Source organism: Pezoporus occidentalis, unplaced genomic scaffold (genome assembly GCF_034315485.1).
Source record: "Pezoporus occidentalis ecotype Australia unplaced genomic scaffold, CSIRO_AGI_Poc_V1 ctg2, whole genome shotgun sequence".
NCBI classification, from domain to species: domain Eukaryota; kingdom Metazoa; phylum Chordata; class Aves; order Psittaciformes; family Psittacidae; genus Pezoporus; species Pezoporus occidentalis.
Window position 1 is genome coordinate 11,446,689 of NW_026913855.1, and position 23,801 is coordinate 11,470,489.

Genomic DNA, 23,801 nt, shown 5'->3' on the forward strand with positions numbered 1-23,801 from the left:
GATCTGGATATCCTCCTCCATTGCACTGTCACTCAGGTTCAGAAGCTAGCACCAGCAGCTTCTACTTCCTCCTCAGAAAAGATAAGGACAAACACGGAAGCAATATGCTGTGGAAAGGCAGTATGTAAGTCCCCAGCAGGGGAGGGGGGGGGGGGGGCAGGGGTGTCACCCATTTGTCAGAGCATTTCTTAATTAGTTTCAGTTTAAACCAATTATCCCTGGTAGTCCCAGTCACTAGAAAAGTCAATGCTCAGTCACATTCTCTCATTTTTTCCCACAAATAAGATGCTGCTTGTGAAAGGTCACAGCTTGGTGATAAGCGAGCAACAGAGGCCTCAGGACTCGTCATGATTTCACCCTGCTTTGTTTAGCTGCAAGAGCAATTATCTAATGACCTGATATCTCCTACTGACTTTGTTTTAACCTTTTCTTTGCTTTATTTAATTACATGATTAAATGTTTGTTGTTATATGTACTTTTGGTAACTAGTAGACAGTAATAGCAGGTAGTTATTCTCTGTAGAATGAACTTTTAATGACCCCAAAGTAAAATGTAATGTAAAGGTTTACTAGCATGGGATAACAGGGGACCCTGGCAGCACAGGTGCAGGATGATGTTGGAGGCTTCAAGCTACAAATAGCTCACCAGCAGTTAATTGCTGGTCATCAAAGGGTACAACATTAGCAGTTGTAAGACAAATCTTAATGCAACAAAGGAGAACAAACATATGAGTATCCAACATATATAAAATGCATCACATTGCGAATTTTGATCTATTGTGGAGTTATGGACCAATGGAGGAAGAACAAGGTGTGGACTGTATTAGTATGGCTGTAAAAATGACCTCTGGTGGATCATAGGGTGAGAAGGAAGAAATCTTCAGTTGTGCAAAGAGGAAGAGAAACTCTCCCACTGTCAGACTCTGCTTGGTGAAGGACTGGGGACACTGATGACAGATGTTGTTACACATGCCTCTGTCCCATATTGAAGGTATTGGAGGCTCAGTATAGTGTTGCATATAGAAGAAGACAAAGGGGAGTATGCTTGAAAGTTTATGTGTGTCAAGTTAACCTGATATAATTTGGACTATAAGTGTTAGTGTCATTGTAATGAAAATACAAGTGTATAATTCAATCCTAATTATCTCAGCTAATAGTAACTATTTGATTACATTATTTTTAACAAGACTAGCAATACATTCTTTCTAGGTCTGCATGTAAGGTGTGTTTCCTTTTGATCATAACAAGATTTTGAAAGTGACAAATTGGTGGGAATTGAAGCAGCCTGCTCTTTATCTTGTATTCAACAAGCTGGTAACAACTGAGGTGTGCTTTCACGAGTGCACATACTTTTGTTTGTACTTGGCTTCTCTGAGCTGCTGGACAGTGGGATTTGTGGAGGCACAGGTTTGGTCTGGGACTTGTTCCTTCCCAGTCCATCTCTGAGATGTGATGATTGGGTTGAGGACACAAATTCACACCACCCAAAAGAGACCCTTGGCTGAAGAGTTTGAACTCCAGTTATTTTCAGGTTCAGAGATCTTCTAGATCTGGGGTTGCCAATCTGACCTTATTATTGATTGAATATTTCCTACGTGTACCTATAGCGCTAACACAGCACTTACTGCTTCTTCAGTCAGCCAGGTTTTACCCATGGTTAATGGGACAGCCCATGCACAGGGTGATGAGTGACTGAAACCCTAGAGGCCATCCTTGTTTTGTCTTGAGTTTTTTTGTGAGCAACTCTGTACATAGCAAGCAGGCTGTGGATGCCAAGGGCTGTTGTCATCCCTGGCCTCTACTCCTAGTCATCACTTCTCTTTGCTGCAATATACCCCTCTATAAGCTATCAATAAAAGTACTTCCTGTCTCCTGGTGGACATTATTCAGCTTAACAACTGTTAGTAAAATGCCTTTGGCTGAGAGAAACACACTTTAAAAGTGCGATGTAGAAGATAAGGTTTCATTAGGAGCGCACTGGCTACTTAATGGGCTCTCACATGTTAGAACAATTTCCAGGGGAATCTGGGGATCCTCTGCTGGCACAGTGATGTGCTCCTGGAAATTGTCACCTTCTCCAATGCATTAGGCAGTCAGTTGTTCAAACAGAAAGAAAACCAAAAGCAAATAGTTTAAGTGAGCCTGTAATTTTCTTAATGTTCATTCAAATAAAGGTAGAGTTTTCTCCTTAGAACCAAAAAAGAAAAAAAAGGCACCTCCATTAGCATGGCTTAGAAGTGAATTTTTAACTTTTACAATTCAGAGGCAGCAAGTGGTGTCTATAGTGCTACTACGTAGAAGAAGTGATCAAAATACAGAGCATAACACACAAGTGCACACACGCTTTATTTTAAAATCTTATTACACTGTAGTTATAAAAAGTCTGGAATGGAAAGCAGTCTTATATGCAAGTGCAAAACAAGAAGATAATTTTGTTAAGAAGATGTAGACTCTGGTAGGACTGCTTAATTACTTAACAGAGATTGTCACCTTGCATTTACAACACACTATTCAGTCCCTTGAGCCCCAGAGGACTTATATGGAGACTTTGACACTGCAGTTTCTAATGTGGTCACATAAGCTGTACAAAATGAGTGTGTGCAGATGCTTTAAGTGAGAGTGCCTAAAGGTCTGGTGTTCCTGGATCCAGCGGTACTCATTGAGCGTATCAGGTGGTATGAAACTTTGCTTTACTCCACATTCTTTATCAAAAAAGCAGCCTGCATTTCTACCCTCCCAGGACTTGCTTATTTTTAACAGTTGATCACAGGTTTTGCGCTAGGCCATGTGTGGCAAGAAGAGGAGCAGAAGGCAACTAACTCATCTCCCTTGCTTTCTTATTAATGAGACCACAAAATGACACAGCCATCCACAGTACAATAAAGCCCCAAAGTTTAATGAGTGTGAGGCTCCTTTTAACTGCTTTGGAAGCTCAGTTAGCTCACCTGTGCTGCTAGTACAGGACATATACTGTCCGGTGGAGAAGAGTTGCCACAGCTTGTGGCATGTTCATCTTTGCCTCATGGAAAGAGATCTCTAGGATTTCATGGGAGATGAGAAATGAACACACACACACACCCCTACTGACCTAGCACAATGGGGTACATGGCTTAGGATGGAGTGGTGCCCTGCATGGAAGACTAAGGGAAACCAGAATGTCCTCAGTGGAGAAGCAATGCCTTGGGAGGCCCTACTGCACCTTACAGAGGAATATGCTGCAAGAAAGACGTGAAGTAGATCCATCTTGTGAAGTTTCTGGCTCAGGATACATCTTTATTCCTTTTCCATCTGAGCTTCTGTCCCTGGATATTCCTGAGGTTGCTCATATAATAGCACTTTGCTCTGCAGTAGCAGTGATTTCTGGAAACTTTCAGGCATGGTTTAATTTAAACTCATCCCCAAGTGTTTCACCTAAACTCACCCCCAGCTCCAGTGCAAGATATTTGCTTGTCTTGTGGGGCTGGCAGGAGAAGACCCTCAGGCTGTCCCCATCACTCCTCTCTCCTTCACCCCATTTAACAGCTGGCAGAGCGTGGACTGCTCTGGGCAACACACACACATGTGGGAAATGGGGCTGCAGGATGGGTTCAGGAGAGAAGAAAAGGCAGGAAAGCATGAAGAAATAATACATCATATACAAGAGATGTGACCAGGAAATGCAAGTTTGGTGTGAAGAACCCTGAGCAGGAGCATGAAAAACTCTGGATTTTCATCAAGCAAAAGAGAGGAACAGCATATCAACAGCATAGGGGGTGGGGTGAGGGCATGAAATACCTAAGTGAGTATGTGTGGGTGTCTGCACACATGGAAGACTAGGAGAAAGGCAGAGGGAAGCAGCAAGAGGAAACAAGGGGCTGGGAATATTCTGGAGCTAACATATCCTGCGAGATGCTTCCAGCAAGTGAGCTCTCCATGAAGTGCAAAATTATAACGTAGTAAGATAAAGCAGTCCCCTTAGCTAGAAAAACCTGGTTTTATTGCAGCCTGAATGATCTACCATAGGGTTGTGTAATTCAATCTAAGAATTTATAACTCTGGGTTCTTTTCCAGTGAAATATCAGGCCTTAATTAAAACTAAAGTTCAGACTACTTTGGTGAATGGAGCTTTTCAGATTCCCTTACAGCGCTAATGCAAAAGACTATAAATACAAGTGAACTATAGGAATAATATGGCCTAGAATTGTCTTTAATTACATGTATCTAATTTTAAATCATTCAGGTGCTTTTTCATGCTCTCCCCAGTCTTACCAAGGTAGGTTTCTTTATGAAATTTTTGTTCAGCACAAGGATGACCAAAATAACAATAAGCAAATTTCCACCTCTTCCCCTTCCCTCCCCCCACCATGATATTTTGAAATATAGCTAAATGAGAGATGAAGGCAGCATCCTTGTTCATGGTTTCTGAACCTGGATGTTCAGCTCACCATACACATGCCTCAAAGCATTAGAATCCAGGCTTGCAATCAGCTTTCGTAAACCTGGTTGTCTTGGGACAGTTTTTACTTCCCAGATCAAGGTAGAGTTCGGTGGGATTTGCCTGTAGGGGAAGAGGAAAGTAACAATATTGTGATCAGCCAGCCAGTGCTCTCAGCCTGACCCACTGGAGAAACTGAATGTGGGCAGTATAACATGTCTCAATATTTTTATGTTTCATTCATTCCCATAAGTGTCCTACAAATTATTCCCTCCATCTTCTATTCCTCTCAGGACTGACTCTGTCAAAGCCTTTTCTAGGCTTTCCTCCGGGATAATATTAAATTTCAAAAATGAATCCATTTTCTTCTGCCTCACTTCCTCTCACAGTCACTTTCAGAATAATTTTTATAGCTAACACATTTTTTTTCTACTTTATAATTCCATTTTACCTGTTATAGCCTGTGAGTGATTCTTTAAATAGTTAAATAAGTCCTTGTTATGAAGTGTCCACAGCATTCCTGTGCAAACTCAATGCAGCGCTGATGAGATGCTGAGCTCCTCTGCCAGCTCCTACCTTCAAACACCCTCCCACAGTTGTAACATCAGCAGATCTCACTGGCTGCTTCAGATGACTTCGTGTCCACACAAACAGGTCAAAGTGTTTGTGGGAGTCCTGCTGTTATCAGTTACCCTTTTACATTATGTATGACTCTTAATAACTCATACTATAAAGCAACCATATTCTGCACTGTTCTTGATTTTCCATTTCTGCTACAACTAAGGTGTGCACAGAGAGCCTTAAATATTGGGTTTCTGTGTTTCCTCAGTGCTTTCGCTATGTTCTGTGTGAAAATTTTGAAGGCTGATATTGATTGATTATGTTTGGGGGGTGTCAGGATACCACTGCTCTAAAGGAACCAACGGGGAAGATAGCATAGTGGGCAGCTATTTATAAAAATAAATGTTATTTTCTTCAGTGTTAAGAGGATTATGAATTTAGCCACTGTTTTCATCTCACATAGCTATGGTATTCCACAAAGAACCGATTAAAGTCAGAATAAAGTAAGCCTAAACTTCAGTCGCACTTTCATATTCTCATCTGGTAGGATCTGGCTCTCAGATTCCATGTCCTCTGACAGGGTCAGGACAAAAATGACAGCTCAGGCTTAGCACACTTGCCACAAGACAAGAAGCCTTAATTAGCTCTAAATGAGCTACCTAACCTGAATATTTTTTTCAGCGCATGTCTGCGCCTTCTGAAATGAGAGGTATTCTAGTTCCTTAGAGGTTAGCTTAAGTACCTCCACATGGCACTGCATTGCATTTTGCATATACAGTCATAGGTAACCTGGGGCATGTATCCAGTTTTAGAAAAGAAAAAGCAGAGGAAGATCATATTTTTTTATGCAGAGTGCTTCCAGCAAGTGTTTTCCCTCTTTTTGCCTTTTTTCTCAATAAGAGATATTCTGTTTCCCTTAGCTGGCCTGCCTCCTCCACCAAATGCCCACTAAAATGGTAGCATGATAAAGCAATGACTTCAATTGCTGCACAAAGTTAAATACCTTTTTTAAAGTAAGAGTTTATGGGAATGATTTGCAAGGAACTATCTCTATGGAAAGTGGAGAAGATATACAAATCTGCTGTGCAGCAAGTTCCAATCTACTTTCTTGAGCGCTTGGGATGCACTCTCTGGATGAAGGCTTCCAGACCACATTTTCACAGTGCCCTAGTGAGACAGGGTAGCACTACCATCTCTGATTTTTAGTGCTATTATCTCTGCATATATGTATATATATATATATTCATATAAAAGTGTGTGTGTGCAGGAAGACAACACCTCCCCTGGGAAACCAAACACACCTTTTCCTCTTTCTTTACTGTACTACTTCTAAAACAACTTGCTTTTCTCTACAAATGCTAAGACTAGCTGGGCTTTCACACGTAGAAACACCTGAAATGATTTACCTGCTAGTGTGAAAGCATGCTTGGCTAAAATCCATTTAAGACTATTCATCACTGTCTGGTTAATTCTCATTTGTCATGCAAATACTATGACCTATGTAGGAATTGCTGCTGCCAAAGGCTTTTCCCTAAGTCATGCCCCTCATCTGTCTGAGGCCAATAGCTAAATATCATGTACTATTTTTATGAATGGTCAAGACTGAAGCCCACAAGCCACTACATTTCCAGAATAATGTTGTATTAGCTGGATCCCACATACCTGTTTTGTGGAGTCACCCAAGTGATACAGAAAAGCTAACTTAAAAATACAGAGAGGTCAAAAGTCTCATCCCCACAAAGAATTGCAAAAGCCACATCCCATATGTGACAGTCCCTGATGGACAGGGAAGCAGTGGAAGAGTGAGGAAAAACTAGGCTAGGTTTAATTCTCTTTGCAAATGGAGTAAGGTCACCCTAACATGATTTTCCTGGGAGAGGATTCAGTGATGAATGGTTCTGAGTAATATGCTGAGTCATCACCACACTGGAACCATTTATCACTCTGAATGCATGGAGGCAAATTGTGATTATTATTTAAATAAACTACAACTGCCTGCTGCTCTGTCCTTTGTGCATATAACCTGCACCTTCATTCATCTCAGATAACTTAAATCTTAAATGACTAAGCTGATCCATTTCCATTTTAAGTGATGACAAGGGCACTACTGAAAAGGGGAAACATGTTGACTTGAAAGAAAATGACATCTTTCTGTCAGTCCTTTTTATGCCCTATCTCCTGATGCACCTGTCAACTTCTGCATCTTTCAAGGTGAGAGCAGCCCATGGCAGCTTTTGGTTTGAGAAGGATGCAGAGCAGCCGGGGAGGCTGGCACAGCTGGCAGCAATGAGGGCTACTGCTGCAACTTGTGTAACTCATGTGGACTGTGCTGAGTCATGCTCAGCAGCATCTGTGACATGCCTTGTGCACAAAGCAAACATAGTATGATGCCCTTTCACAGTCATTTTTCTACCCAGCTCTACTCTGGAGACTGGTTTTGATCTGTTTTATCCCTGGCCCAGGTGCAATCAAACTCAGACCTCCCCTACTGCCTCTAGATGATGCTGACAATTTATGCAGCTGCTGAAGCACAGGCAATTTTTCAAACTCTTTTTGCACACACCTGGGGACCCTCAGCTCAGGTAATGATAGATGGCATTGCTTTGGCTGCCCAGGACTAAGCAATGGCTGCAAAATTTCCAGTTATCCTAGAACTGGCTAATGCTGACCTTATAACACTGAGCTCATAACGCTGAACTCAAATGGGAGGAGGGTCTAGGAAACAACGTGCTCTGAGTACGGGTACCACTGTGTCAGCATGAGTTGAAACTCAGTATAATGAAGGTGGCTTTCCTTTTCATCAGACTTGGGATTATCCTGTGTTGAGAGCACACCTCTGTGCCAGGGCAGCCCTGTGCAGTGGTGCTATCAGGGGCAGAGGGGAGTTGTGTTATCACACACGCTGCAGCCATCCCTCTGGGCTCTGCTGTGTCTGAGACACGTCTCGTGTCTTGACATAAGCTTGCAAAGATCATCTGAGGTATCTGAACGTCTTGTATAATCATGATTAACATGAGTAGAGAAAAGCCCTTTTGAAAGACAGCAGAAGACTTGATTTGCACATTCTGAGTGAGTGGCAGTAAACACTTCATGTGTAGAATATATCTGTCTTTCTTTCTGTGATAGAAGCTCTGTAGGTGCTACTGTCAAGTGGTAAAAATAACATAATACAGTGAAAAAGTAAACTCAGGCTGCATTAACAACTACCTACAACCACTACCCCTTCCTCCAATGTTGGTGCTGAACAGGTGAAATGCTCTCACAGTATCTCTGCACGGTCTCTCTGGACAGCCTGACTTCTGACTATTGAGACCTACAGCTCCCCCGTGTATTGAATTTTGAAGTAAGGAGAGAGTGTCTGAATTGAATTACTCAGAGCAGCATTAGTTAAGTGCCTCTTGTGAGCTTCCTCCTGTGAGCAAGTAGGAGATGAACTCCCAGCTAGTTGTGCTTTCTGCCCTACCTGAACTCCTTTTTCATCGTTCTTAGCACGCCAGGTCCCTCGAGGCGAAGAGTGACATTCTCCAGGGTTTGTTTCAGAGGATTGGTGAATTCCACAGTCACAGACATTACTTTACCAGATACCAGCTCACCTTGGGTCTGCAAGACACAGAAAGGACAATGCTCCACAAGATAATAATAATTAAATGCCCCACGGTAAAATCTGTAGAATTAAATGCACAGTACTTGCAAGGAAGAGGAGGAAGGAGAATGAAGCACACAGCAAAACAGCATGAGGCAGAGAAATCCTAGTAAGATGCATGGGCCCATAGGTACCACTGCAGATATTTCTACACATTGCAGTCTTCCCTCAAGACACATAGTAGGTCAGGAGGCAGGCCCTCATTTCCATAGGAAGAAACAGAAGTCTACGTGCACAGTCCTGGAGCTGAGTGTCCAACTGAGGGCATGTCCAGCTGAGGAAGCCTCTCCCCCAGAGTCTGCTTCCCTCCCCAGGCTCCTCACCAGCACTGAAGTGCACGCTGTGCTCAGGACATCAGCTCCAGAAGAGAAGGGCAGGAATTATTATCCTAAATTAGAAACATGGGCTCACTTTGCTTGCAGCTCCAAAAAGTGTTGTGCCCATCTTCCCCAGCTGCCCCTTGTGTTCTGAAAGGTTTCTAACCCTGTTTGTGTGCTCTACATAGACCTGAGAGCCAATTGTCCTCCAAACCCCTTACATAACAAAACCCCAATACATTTTGCACTGTAAAATATTAAGCTGTGGGACTAATAAGCAGTGATCACATTGACTTCCATATGTATATATGTGTACTGTACACAGCTGAAGGGATCTCTCTGTCCTTTCAGATCAGGGCAGTTGCCTGGAAAATAGTACAGTTGCCTAGAAAATACCTCCAAAAGAGCACGTTTTTAAACACAGACTAGATGTATGGGAATTTTGTTTTGTTTTTTCCCTAGAAACACAACATTTCTCACAGTATAAAAAAGGCTTAGGCAAGGGTTTTCAACTTATGGTTGGCAGAACCCAGCTGGTCCATGAACTACTTTAAAGGGCATTGAGAAGTATCTTGTCAATAAATTTAAACTGCTCTGCTGGGGTCTGCAGCCCTACTGCAAATTTTTAAGGAGTATGACAGCTGCAAAAAAGCTGAAAAGGCTCTGGTCTAAGGGATCACTGCACCAAATACCAATATATTGACTGGAGCTAAGGATGAGCTACTCACAGCTGAGCTCTCAACAGCCACCTGCATTTGCAAAAAGACATCTGTGGCATTTTCAGAGTTCTAACTCAATCAGAGGTCTTACGTCCTCATATTTCAATTGTCCAGTTAAGATCACAATTAGATGTTCATCCTGAACATCCACAGATGCAACTGAGACCATGATATGTATTTGCTGAGCGTATTTTTGTAACCCAGTCTCAAGCTAAATTAGAATATGGTAATTTCCTCAACTGTTAACTCTGACAATCATCTTCGACGAATAGGGAAAGATCTGAAGATGAGGAGAAATAAGTTTTTCATACTACTTCTTTACTCTCACATTAAGAACTCCAGTCTGTCAGTCACATTCACTGAAGAAATCTGACAAGAAAACTAGTAGGATAAGCGTCCTCAGATTTCAGCAACAATAAAGTGAAGCTTCCTATATAAATAGTAATATATAGGTATATACATATGTGTATGCACACACGCTCCAAAGATCCAACCATTAAAATTTCAGCATATTATTGCACATCACGAAGAATTGAAGAAACAAACTCAGTTTTACTAGAAAACATGGTTATTGGACAGCGACCTATCCTATAAAGATCCTTTCTTTATAACAGCAGAGAGGATAAACGATTTTGAAGCCGAAATTGGAGATGCTGTATGAGATGTTCTGTTTAAGTATTGAATTGGAAGAACTTTCTACTTTTAAAATCAGTTTACTGAAAACAGGTATTTGAAGTAGAGTTTATCTGTCTTGTTTACCTCCTCTCTAGAACACTCAGTAAACCAAAAAACTTTTGTTTGCAAATACAAAGAAGTCTAATCAGAGCATTATGGCATTTCTGTAGACCACAAAATAGAGTGGGTTTTTCTTTCTGTAAACTTCACTTTAAGATCCCTTCTGACACAAATTGTTCTCTATGATTCTATGATTCACCGCAGTTTTGATCTACATTTAAAAAAAAAAACACCTGACTTTTTCTGCAGCAGGCTGTGGTTACTACACAAATTATTGTACGGTAACCTGAACATTGATTCAAATAATAAACAGGAGAAAAAAAGCCTATAAACATATTTCTTTCAAGGTCCTGAATTTTAGGAAGCTGCATTCATGTTTATATAAAGCTTCCTGAACAGGTGTTCTGATTATTTTGTTTTTTGAGTATTAGGAAAAAAAGCAGATCCAAATAGAGTCATTCAGAACGGATGAAGGCTCAGTGCTTTTGAGAATGAGGCAATTTATTTGGATGCTCAGTTATGATTGAGAACTCTAAATCTCAGTCCTGCCTTTGCTATACAACATAGGGTCTTTGTCCAATCATAAGTATTACATTTCTACAATTTCATGGGCACCATGCCTCATGCAGAAATGCTTGAACTTTGAGGGAACTCCACTGGTAGTACATTCACAGCATGGTATCAAAGCACTGAAATCCTGAAAGCATTGTCTAAAATCAGTGCTGCCAGTCCAAGTTTAGAGAAACTTTCCACAACACCTGCAGGAGCTTTGCAAGAAAATTCACCTCCCTAGCTTCATTCTTCAGCAGGAGGCCTCTGTGCTGTGCTGCTTTAAATATAAGACTTCTGAAGTAGTTAAAGACTTGAGTGACTGGAGTGAGTAATCTCTCTTAGACTTTGAGTTTCTCCAGCTTTTTCAGATCTTTTCACCTCCCTCCTCCACTGAGATCACTTTAGCTGTCTACTACCAGTGATGCTGCCAGACTCAGACTTTAACGTAGGGATACTCAGTACAATGTATAACATACCTATACACCCTCATACGCTCCAGCCAGCCACTGCTTTATAAGGTCCATGTTGAACTGAAGGTCTAACACGCACATAAGCATACACCCCTCCATTAGAGATATACAGTCAATGTGACAGCCTTGTACAGAAAAGCCCGCATGCAGCATAGTGATCCATCCCCTTCACCACAGCCTTGAGCTACCTTGATCCGCAGGGCAGGAACCTCCAGAACTGTCGCCTTCTGCATGGCCAGAATCTTCCCTGTTTCGTTGATTTGTGCCGTCACAAAGAAATGAAAGGAGGCTTGGTCCAGCAGGTCACTCATGTACTCACTTGCTTTGATCACAACATCAAAAGCACTAGCTGAGGGGAGAAACATGGAAGAAAAAGAGGTACTGAAGCAATCTAATGGCTGATTGCTCCTCCCATCATAGCCAGCGCCAGTTATACAAGTGCCTTGGAAAAAAGGTGGCCCATGCCCAAAGAATGGCTTTTTTTTCCCCCAGACTGTCTCCATTTCTTCACCTCACCATTCCCCCTCTTATCTTTCCCTCTTTCCATTTAGGCTGTGAGCTCCCTGGGTCAAAGCTGCGTTTGTGAACAGTCTCAGCTCAGTGCTGGTCAACATGGGTCCAGGCCACAGCTGAAGGTTTCTAGGCACTCCCACAAAATAAGTGAGAAGCAAGACTGGCAATAAGTAGCTACTGGGCATGAAGGTCAAAACCAGCTTTTGAGTGTCATGCCTGCAAATATTTCCTCTTCCACTTTATTCCTGTGCTTTCTCTGCCTCTCTTTGCGGCAGAGATGCCAGCAGGGACGCCTCAAGAGCAGCCAGTGGGGCTCACACTATGGGGTGTGAGCCCATGCAGGCTACCTGGGAGACAACCTGCACTGCAGGACGTATCTGGATATCTGCCTTTGTCCTACAATGGACTTGCCTGCAAAATTTAGCAAGAAGGTCCTCCTGTCATCAGCATGCCCTCCAGAGAGCTTTCACGTGCTCCCTGACAATAATTATTGAAAGGAACACGTCCCCCTAGGCTTGATGGCTGAGATGCAGGGAATCATTAATTTTAACCATATTGAACTGCAATTCCCAGGCTAACAATGGTGTGAGAATGTGACGCAGAGAAGCAGACCTGCTAACTAAGTAACCACGCAGAACATATAGATCTGGTCCTCTTACCTTTATAAACATTCATTATAACTCTAGTAAACATATCAAGATCACTCATCTGTTAACTAGGATTATTACTGTTATCCATTATTTGTATTGTATTTGTGACATACACTGTACACACTGAGATAATTCAACTCAGTTGGGTAAATAACATTCACCCCTTTTCACTCTTTTGATCCACTCACATCAAAACTAGTTCCTTGATTTGGTTTCAAAGCTATTCCCTTGGTGATCACCTGACCTGGATTTACCAGGCCAGCCTTAAATTTACTTGATGTGCTCACCCTTCCTCCCTCTCTCCCTCCCTTTCACTCTGTGCCTCTTATAGAAGAGTTTCTCATAATGCTTTAAACTGTAAATTATCAGTTGGGCAAGTATTTATCATTTGTGTGAAATAAGTAAATAAATAAATGATTTACAATAGAAGATAAATTTACAGTGAAAGGAAAGATGAACTTTGCTGTTTAATCACCAGAGGAAAAAAAAAAGAAAAAAAGAATAATGGACTTCTATTTCCTTAGCACTGCCTCTGCTAGTAAGATGCCACTACCATTTACTGCACCTGGGAAAGCCAAGGGAGACACAACACTGAGCTTCCTTACAGCCTTTACAAAAAACAGAGAAAACTAAATATAACCAAATGGATGTGAGAGCATCTTTGAAGGCACTGGAAGGTTTAAGCTATTCAAATCCTCAAAGATGTTTTCAACCCACACAATTCCTTTAATCATTATTCTGAAAATCATGCTTTTACTTCCTGTTTGAAAACTTGCTTCATTCTCTCAGCAGCATGGGCTGGAAGAATGCCTCTGACACATCTTTACTGCATTGTAATTTTTTGTTACCTCCAGATATTCATATGCACTATCTGCCATGAATGAAGCCTGCAAATTCTGCTTCAGTGCCTCAATAGGTATCCTTCCATCACACCTCTGACACAGTATTCTCACACAGTTGCAAATGACCATGCTGCCTCCCTTCACACTGCCTGTCTGCTCAAACACTCTTTCTGACAGCACTCCTTTCCAAAGCAAAGGTGAAAGAATTCATGATCAAGTTTTATGTATCACCTTCAGAGATGCCACAACTTGTGAGGGTTTTTTGTCCTGTTGCAGGACAAAATGCTCCACAAGTTGATAACTGTAGTTCAGATATAAGCTAATTTCCACCTTGAATGGTGGTAATACCTTAAAACATGCCTCCTTGGCCAGAAGCAGTGATGGGGACATACTTTTGGTACACATGCAATAAAATCCATGCTCTAGTCTCTCAGGTGCCTTCCTCTTAACCTGTATTCACTCACAATCAGAGTTTGCAGCATGGTTTCAATGAGCTTTTTACAAACCATTTACTTAACCTAGAAAAAATGGACTATGAGGTTCAGTGGTGCTTAAACATCTATTCATTTAATTTCTTGCATTGAGAAGCTAGATGAGTCTCAAAGCCCTGCAGAAGCTGTGTTTTAGGTAATAATACCTTACACAGACCTTTGTTGCAATAGCAGACATAAGTCTTGGAACCAAGCACAAATCACAGCCAAAAGTGTAGCAGTTATTTGCACATTTCTTACAAGATGACTGAATTTTCCCCCATCAAAGAAGAGGCACAGAATTTAGACTTGAGCATTTGAAACTGATTTTTTTTTTTTTTTTTTTACTGTACCTGACCAAGTGTCCAAAAGTTTTGCAGTATTTCAGATCAAATACTTAGTAACTGATGGAAGACACTATAAAGCCCCACACTGTGTTTTGATTGACAGGCTGTGCTAGAACAACCCATTTCCAGACCCCCACAAATGAGTCAGGGAGTTAGAAAGAACCATCAGGCAGTTGTCAGGGCTTTGTTATAGACCAGAGGCAGAATTCTTATTAACCTTCACCTATAGATCCCTCTAAGTGGAGTCCTGCTTTATGGAGATTAATCAGCTCCAGATAAAGATGTGCAGTTTTAAATGATGTTCAAAGGGAGGAAGAAAGCAGAGGATTTTTTTTTCATGGCATGGTGGGAACTGTGGTTCCATGGGGGCTTGTCACTGATATAAAATTTGTTCTCTCTCAGAAGATAGGGCTCACAGTATCACTTGAGCTGGGATGAGACAGACAAGATGGATGAGAAAGCTCAGAGTTGCTGTGGTCCAGCACCAGACCCAGATCAAGAGTCCCGTCCTTTGGCCACCCAAAGTCCTGCCACTCCCATTGTGCTCAGTAGAGATTGCTTTTGACCAGTAGCAGCATCAGGAAGGCAAAATCATTGCTCCTGACTCTCTCAGTAGGAAACTCAAGTGGAGGACCCTCTGACTTAACCTCCATAAGGGCACATTCTCATCACTTTTGCTGAGCTGGAGACACTGACCCAAGATCAAGAGGCCTGTCAGGATAACAAGTGATTGGCAGTCACTTGATGCTGGAGAAGCCAGAGATCTACAGCCAGTCTGCTCCATAGCGCTTTGGAGTCCAGCAGGTCCTCAACACTTGCTTACTGTTTTCTGAATGGGGCTGCCTTGGCTGCCATGAAATAATTCAGTTATGCCCTAAATAAAAAAGGACAACATCCTTCTTCATTACTTCGAGCAATGCAAAATCCTGCCCTCAGCAGTGTGAGTTAGGCTGCCAGGAACTGCTTTTCTCATGAGAAGAGGGATGCAGGATCTTCTGGTCACAATCCAGAGGGCACTAGGAAAAGCAAATGTTATGTCTATAAAATACTAACTCACCTTTGGGGGGCCTGCCCAACTGAAAAATGCCCCTGCTCCAAAGTGGCACATTCTAGGTACACATAAACTTTTTAGATCACTGTAAATACAAAATTCTGAACCACCCAGTCCTCCATAGCCCACTCAGAACTTGTCAGTTTCTACCAAGTAAGACAAGGTATTCACCTTTTTGTCCCTGTAAATGACACCCTGAAAAACTAGAACTTTTCTTTCACTTGCTGTGATACGGCTAGAAGACTAAATGTATGAAAAACAATACCTTGAAGCTTAATACCTGAGCAACTTTGTTTTCTTTTGTACTAAACAAGAAAAATCAACAGTTCCCAAACATGCATCTTGGTGTAAGAGAGCATTATGCAGGGAGCAACAGCTTTAAGAAAACAGCCTCAGCTTTAAATGACACTTGTAGCAGGGCCAGAGCTGAGAGTGGAGCTTCCTGACACCCAGTAGAGTATCCTACCCCTAGCTACTAGAATTGCCTCTACCCATGGGTGACAGGTAATGACACAGAGAAACAAAGCTAGCAATATCACAGAAAACAAAGGTTTGAAAACATCTATGCAAGCCTTACATGAAGAGGGCTCCAGTTTTGCACTGAAAGAGTGTTTCTTGAATTCACTTTTTGCGACTCCTGTGTAAAACACTATGTTGCCTGAAAGGTAGGCAGTAACAGTGTAGTAGTTGCGACTTCTGTTCCTGAAGGTTATAGTGACTTTAAAGTCACTGCCAAGGACTGCCTTTTGCACTTGGAAGTCCATGTCAACGTCTGTTTGTGGCTGATACACATCTTGAGTACTTTGCTTTTTAACGCCATACATCACAGCAGTCTCAAGAGCCAGTCTCTCCTCCTCTGAGCCTAGAAATGAATGAAAATCAAATTTAGAAAAGAAACAGGGGTACTGCATTAGCCCAATTACCTATCACATGGGTGCATCTTCCAGTTTGTGGTAGCTGAAATGAATGGATGAGGACAGTGAACCTTCCTGTGGTAAAGTTAATAATAGGAGAACTTCACAGCTTCCAAGTGAGCTGTGTTAAAGATTCAAGCCATGTCAAATAAACTGATGTAGCTTAACTGATATTAATGGGGCTACACTGATTTACTCTGTGCGAACACCTGGCCTGAGTAAGAAATGTCTAAACAGCTGTACAGAAAGCCTTGAACTGTTCTGAATGCTTTGAGTTATTCCATGTCTACCCTTTGTTTTCACTACAGCTTACTCAGTCCAAAGCATTTCTGAGTAGCAAAGTTTGTGCTTTCTCAAGGCATCTGCAGTGTTTATGGGATGAAGCTACAAATAAAGAGCTCCAAGGGCACCTTGGCAGCTTTATATGAAGCTCCCTCAGTGCCAGAGGTTTGTAAATACACCGTCCAGGATGTGATTTAGATAAATCTGCATTGGTATGATCCCACACCATTTCAGGTTACCTTCTTGGAACTTGTACTCCTCGGTAATCTCCATCATTCCATCACCCCCAACTTCCTTGGTCACAATCAACTGCCCAACATGGGTTGTGTCAATTTTTTCTATCATTTGGATTCCGTTTTTCTGCCTTCTTGAGAAAACAATATCACTATTCACCTGTAAAATTAAATGACAAAGGACAGAGATACGTGGAAGTAGAGAGAGGAAGGGAAGCCAGTCTATATCCCCTCAAAATAATGACACGTTCACTTAAGTCCCGTTAAATACTTGTATTGAAGTCCCATGTTTAAAATTAGTCATATGCTATAATAATGACTAGATGCATTTTACTAGTCATAGCTCCAGAATAACTGACAGTATAAACTTGAGTAGGATACAGAGATACCCTTTGGGCTTGAGGAGCATGATTACATGAGACCGTAGAGAGGGGCATGCTTCATAGATAAAATATCTTATTCTTTTCTGTCCTAACCTATATACAATTCAATTAGAGAGAGACTTGCTCTGCAGCTGCTACAATTCTGAGAACACCAGCTCTGGTGGTGCAAGAGGTTAAAACTCCAGATCAGGCTGTCTTGCTCCTTATGGAGATATTTCCCTCTCTGTTCTGTCAGTCAAACCACCCATGTGAGCTCTCCTTGACCTATTGCAGCAAAAAAGAATGTTGTGAGCAGACTTCTTTAAAACTGTTGCATCCATTTTGACTGAAAAAACAAGGAAGCTTTAACATAAGCAGCTTTGCTGGCAAGCCTGAGAAGGAGATGACAGCTAACAAAGGATGAAGATGAGCAGCTAGAGCTAGTGACTCATTTGCCAGCATAGCTGGAATCTGGGAAGGATAAATGACCACAGCCTGAAGTTTCATTAGAGCCAGAGAAGCTTTTCCTGCTTATTACATTGGTGAACAGAGATTAGAGAAATCTCTGTCATTCATTAGAGCTGTATCACACATGCTGGCCTGCATGTCAAAATATAATGATGAATTTTTTCTTTGACATGGAGTATACATGAAGTAACTTCTCAAAGATATATTGCAGTGGAGCCCTATCTGCTGTCTCACCTATGGTCCCACTAATACCTCTCAATGTAGTGAAAATTTTAAAATCTGTACCTCAGCATAGACAAAAGGAGCATCAAATTGGAAGCAAACGTGACCATGTTTAATGGCTTGAACTGAGGCTGGGCCACACCTGTACATACCTACAGGAAGAAGAGAGATAAAGTAAGAGATCAATTAAAACCATGTCAAAATGTTATATTTTCTCAAAGAAAAAGAATTCTTGTGGCTTGGTGAACTCTTTTAATAGTTTACAGGAGCTGCTGACCAAGGAGTGAAAATTTTTCTTTCTTTTACCAGTCCTCTAAACAGCACAGACTCATGTCTGAAACGACCCAATGGTTCCATACCTTAATGGCACTGTAAAGTTCACGATAAGTCTCAAGTGCTTGAAACGCAGATACAGCTGGTTTTGATTTAAGCAGATAATTTTGGGAGGGCTCAGTTATACCACAGAATGAGAAAGGTCTCAGTGCAATTTTGCTAAGAACTGGAAAATTAAGGACTAGGAAGAAATAACAGTGGCTTTTCACTTTTTCTCTCCTGTCTGCTCAGGAAGCTTAGTAAGGACTGCAGACATAAAATGGAGAATTAATTTGATCCGTCTCTTGCATTGGTTCTCTAAAATTTTAGAAGGCATCTTTGGAAACAGAACTACATCTCTTCTATAGCAAGCAGGGCCTTTCTCATGAAGCATTTTGCGCATATGCATCATAAGCCATGTTATAACAGAAACAAATCTAATATTTTAGAGCTGAAATCAGAAGGTTGTGAGTACAGGTGAATGTGGCTGTCTGGTGCAAGAAGTTACCATTGGCGATATGGTGCCACCGGTTCAGCTATCATCAGCTCATTGTTTGACACAAAGAACTCAAATATTGGAAAGACAGCTAAAGGGAAATTCAAGCAGTATTACCATCACTGGTTTCTTGGGGTGTCCCATCAACAACCTGCCATCCTCCAAAACCAACAGGAAGATCAGGTCTGGTCATCCAAGCTTCATTCCAGCAATGATAGTTCCTTAGACAAGAGATGGGAGCGGAAGATTAAATTCTTGGACAGAAGCATACAGACCAAACCAAAACTATCTATGTCCTGCCACTGCTTCAGTAATGACCTTTGCTGATTTAGGGATGAAAAATCTGACTCTTTTTAGAGAACAGATTTTTTGATTAAAGAGTTAGGTACTTCTCTGTTAAAACCTGAAGGCCACAATCTTTCACTGTAGTTTCTTTACTGCAAGTTGAAGAAGCCCTTAGATTCTTCTAACATGTTCTGAATGCTAATGTCTCAGATTGCTGGGTTATATGAAGATCTACGCAAACTACAATCTCTTTCCAACCAGACACCTCCACTTCAGTCTGCCTCCAAAAGCAAGCTTTGAATTTCCTCCTAGCCATTCTGAAGCTTTGGTGCCTCTTCTGAAGAGATTCCAGGATCAAATCCGTAACGTACAGTGTATAGATTTGTTTTTATGGCTCAAGACAAGCATGCTTAACTGGTTTCCATCTTGGTTGAGAAAAGATCTTATAAGGCTTTACAAGACTATCCTCACTGTGGATTCCTTATAAGGTTTTTCCAGCATGTCATGCCAATGAGGGCGGTCAGATCGCCTAGACCATAAAGCTTTCCAAAAACACACTTACAATCGCTGTAAGCCGAGTTTTGCCTTTAGGGCCCAGAACAGTATGCTGAAAGGTGAATTTCTGAGAGTAATTAATCTTGGCACTCAGGGTTGAAATGCCCTCACTTGGCAACATGCTTAGGAAAAGAAAAGTTAAAGACCCCAAAAATTCACTACAGCACCATCAGTGTGCCCAAAATGTTTCAAAGAGGAGTAGAAAAGAAAGATCTTGTAACTTCCTTCAGTGCTACTGGTGCTCAAGTGAGAGCACAAACAAGAAGAAATGTAAAACTAGGAAGAGGGTCTTGCAGTACAGACAAAACAGTGCTTGAATGCCATTACTGCAAAAAATGAAAAGGAAGGAGTAGAGAAAGGGGCAATTTTGCTTGCAAATTATACATATCCTACAGCAGATATGAATAAAATTACACCTGTATAGCTGCTTATACAGCCCCTAAAACATGCAATGATATTAGCAACCAAAATTGGGATTGTTAAACTCCGACCATTTCATTAATAATAGGTAAAAACCAGCCATGGAGCGGAGTCGGAAGGATCTAAGGCTTGTCTAACAAGACATTTCAAAGTGGAAATGAAAGCTTGGATCAGGGTAAAACTTGTCAGTTAGGAGAGTTAATGAAGCAGCACTACAGAAAAAGAAATTATTCAAGGAAAATGACACACTCAGAGAATTTTTGATGCTGCTGAGAGTAGTCAATGCTGACTCACGCTCACAGAGCTTTGCTGAGGGCTAACAGAGAATGGGGACAAACTTTGTGGTAGGTGGGGTTTTGAAAACTGTTATGCCAGCATGTGAGAGAGACAATCCCTGCCCTGAATCCTTCACTGGTTCACTTTGAATCAAAGTCAGATGTGTTACTGGCTTTGTGTTCTGTGAAAGAAGAACCAGAAGAGCAGGCAGGAGGGAAGGACAATAAAACCAAGGGGGGGATAGCAGTGTGGAAAATGGCAGCTCTGCTTAAATACTGTAATTAGGTAATGCTTTTTTTCTTTTTTTTCTGTATTTTTCTATATTCATCCTAAGGGACAGGACATTTCTTACTGGTTTCTATTGACGTAGTGCTGGGCACAAGAGGACAGCAATTTCTTTAGGTCTGCTGCTATGCAAATAACAAATACATGTAAGGATATTGAATGAAGACAGAGAGATGTTGCTTCTAAACCACATGAGTATTAAGGAAAGGATGATGAAGGGAACATTTCCCTCTCCAGAATGTAGCAGAAACTTCTCTCCGGTAGAAGTGAGCACAGCTGAGGAGCTGGCTCTGCAGCCATAATTTGTTAAACTGATTCTGTAGTTCTTGTATTCTACAGCAAGCCTGAGACATTAAAGAAAACAAGAATGGCTATACAGATCAATATGGTGACCATTAAATATTTACAGAGATAGTTACGAATAGACTAAACAAAGAGATGGGGAAATTAATAAAAGATGACCAGGTGGGTTTTATGCCTGGAAGACAATTTAAGAAGGGTACTTAGTATTGCTTATGAGACAAGCACATGCTGGAAACAGCTGCTGCCCTTTCATTAGCTAATAAACTCAAGCATTGGGGTTGAGAGAAGCACTGATAACATTATTGAGAAATCAGAGAAAAGTGAGCTGAAGGCGAATGGGAGAGTAGAGGTCTCAGAAGGGCTTTCTCTGCAGGCCTGGACATAGATAGACCCCCATGGAGCTGGGTGACTTTGAGTATGTTTCTGCTGAGGTACTGATGTTGGTCTTCTTGGACCTCACAGTAGGAGTGAATCTTGATTTCCATCCAAGAGAAATATTCTTTAAGTGTCTTTATATCATCATTAGGAAAGACAAGAAGAACAAAGTAAGAGGCAGTACTGATGGGCTCAAATCCGGCCAGCTTTATAAAAATAACTCTTATAAAAATAACAAAGTCTGTGTAATTTTGTATATATGTTTTGTTGTTGTCGTTGTTTCCTATCCTGAGGGAAAAGATGATCTTTAATAAAAATAAATAAATGTCAGATAACATTCAGAGGGAGCCCTACATTCAGAGATTGATTGGACTAAAAATCCTGGCTCCAAGTATCCCTGAAGTCTGAGAGTATTTAAAACCTGAAGACAGATCAGCTCAAGCAATACAAGGCAATCGAAATGATATATAATAAAGAAAAAGAGCTCTGCTTCCAGTTTTCAGGAGATTATAAATAAAAGTGAGAAATACATTTAAAAAATCATTATAAACACCTTGAGCTTGTCCTCTTAAAAAAATAACAGAAAAGACATAAAAGACACATTAAAAATAAAATCAAGGTTAAGACACAAGCCATTTAAAGTTGGCATATAGGCTATCATGGAGTGTTACAGGGTAATGAAGAGAAAGGACACAGAGGAGAAATGAAAAGAGGTGTGTAATATATTAAGTCATGCCCAAAGGGTTATGTGCACCATGTACTAATAAATGCACCAGAAGGATAAAAGGATGAACAAGGCAGTTCAAAAAGTAATCAGGCCAAGTGAAAGCAAATGCAGGATGGGAGATGAAATGCTAGTGTGAAGTTGCATATGGATTTCAGTGGAGCAAGGATGATTTTGGATGATCTGCCCCTGTCCCAAAAGAATGGAAAAAAACAGATTGAATTAAGAAGTCTTGGAAAACAGCTGGGAAAAGAAGAGGTATGGAAGTAAAAGGAAATGTCAAAAGTGGGTGAGAGATGTTTCATAGATGAAGTTAGAAGGAAAGAAGGGATGAGATAGTGAAATGTCTGAAGCATGGCAATAGTCCATTACTGAGTGTATATGGGCTGAGCAGTGAGACTGCCAGTCACTGGGTCTTATTTCACATCATTTATAGGCAGAGAGGTTTCTGAAGAGTGACTGCTCCTTTACAGCTCTGTGACTCATAGAAGGACCAGCACCATGAGAGGTTCTGAGGTCCTGCTGTCACATAGATCAGATGCAGCTTAGCAAGCTGGGAATCCCCAAGGATCCTAACAAAAGGAAACAAGGCAAATAGCAGGATTACAACCCTGGGCTTCAAGAGAGTAGGCTTTGGCCTGTTTAAGGTCCTGCTTGGAAGAATCCCATGAGAGACACTTCTGGATAGAAGATGGGTCCAGGACAGCTAGTTATTTTTTCAGGATCACCTCCTCCAAGCTTAAGAATGGTCCATTCCTATGTGCAGTAAATCAAATAAAAGTGGCACAAAGCCTGCATGGTGAACAAGGTGGTCCCAATTAAACTCAAACATTAAAAAAGAGTGCACAAGAGGTGGAGCTAGGGAGAGGTGACCAGCAGGAATATAGAGACACTGTCTGAGCATGGAGGGACAGGTTTAGGAAAGCCAAACCCCAAATCAAATGGAGTACGTCAAAGGATGTGAAAAGCAGTGAGAAAGGCAAGCACATCAGTATCAAAAGGAAGACTATGGAAAATGTGGATCCGCTGCTGAATGGGGCAGGGGACCTGGTGACAAGAGACTAAGAAAAGGCCAAAGTATTCAATGTCTTCTTTGCCTTGGTTTTTACTGCTAGGATTTACCCTCAGGAACAGCCCCTGAGACCAGCGTGGAAGTTTGGAGTAATGAAAAATTAACACCTGAAGCAGAGGTACAAATTCGAGACTATTTAAGCGAACCGGACACACAGAGGTCCAATGAGATAGTCCCAAAAGTGCTGAGGGAGCTGGCCAATGCCATTGTAAGACTGCCCATATCTATCTATGAAAGGTCATGGTGACTGGGGGAGTTTCCTGGGGACTGGAAGAAAGCAAATATCACTCCTTTCTTCAAGAAAGAGAAGAAGGAGTGTCCAGGAAAATACAGACTTAGTAGCCTCACCTTGATCCCTGGGAAGGTTATAGAGCAATTTCCTCTGTGAAACATTTCCAAACATATTAAGGGCAAGGTGATTGGCAGTAGTCAGCATGAATTTACAAGGGACCAGCTGTGCCTGATCAGCCTGATAGCCTTTCTTGATGAAATGAATGACTGAGAGGACAAGGGGAGGCAAGGCATGGGGGTTGGTTTCTCTTTTGGCTTCAGCACCATCTCCCACAATGTCCTCATAGACAAGCCATTGAATTATAGACTAGCTAAGTGAATAGTAAGGCATATTGAAAACTGTCTGAACTGCTGGGATCAGAGGGTTGTGGTCAGTGGTGTTAACTTAGCTGGAACCTAGTCACTAGTTGTGTATCTCAGGAGTCGATGCTGGGTCTAATGCTGTTTAACTTCTCTATTAATGACCTGGATGTGAGACTTACTACACCCTTAACAAGTTTGCTACATAGAAAACTGGGAGGAGTAGATGATACACCAGAGACTGTCCACAAGGAGAGGCTAAGAAAGCTGGGACTGTTCAGCCTGCAGATGGGAAGGCTGAACAGGATTTTATCCATGTGTTTAAATGCTTGGTTAGGAAGTT

The 23,801-nt window shown here is 41.5% G+C and overlaps 1 protein-coding gene across 2 annotated transcripts in view; it reads right to left on the reverse strand.

Moving 5' to 3' along the window:
- F13A1 (coagulation factor XIII A chain) overlaps positions 1-23,801 on the reverse strand; it is a 69,261-nt gene that overhangs the window by 5,095 nt on the left and 40,365 nt on the right. The window contains exons 9-15 of one of the 2 annotated variants that reach the window (XM_062617793.1): positions 18,690-18,793; positions 17,828-17,916; positions 16,719-16,872; positions 15,861-16,145; positions 11,599-11,759; positions 8,438-8,574; positions 2,322-4,536 (exon numbers count right to left, since the gene is read on the reverse strand). In XM_062617793.1, the coding sequence (XP_062473777.1) occupies positions 4,392-4,536; positions 8,438-8,574; positions 11,599-11,759; positions 15,861-16,145; positions 16,719-16,872; positions 17,828-17,916; positions 18,690-18,793 (1,075 nt within the window). In that variant the 3' untranslated portion in view covers positions 2,322-4,391. Of the gene's footprint in view, positions 1-2,321; positions 4,537-8,437; positions 8,575-11,598; positions 11,760-15,860; positions 16,146-16,718; positions 16,873-17,827; positions 17,917-18,689; positions 18,794-23,801 lie in introns of those variants that run through there. The other variant, XM_062617794.1, reaches the window with a different exon arrangement.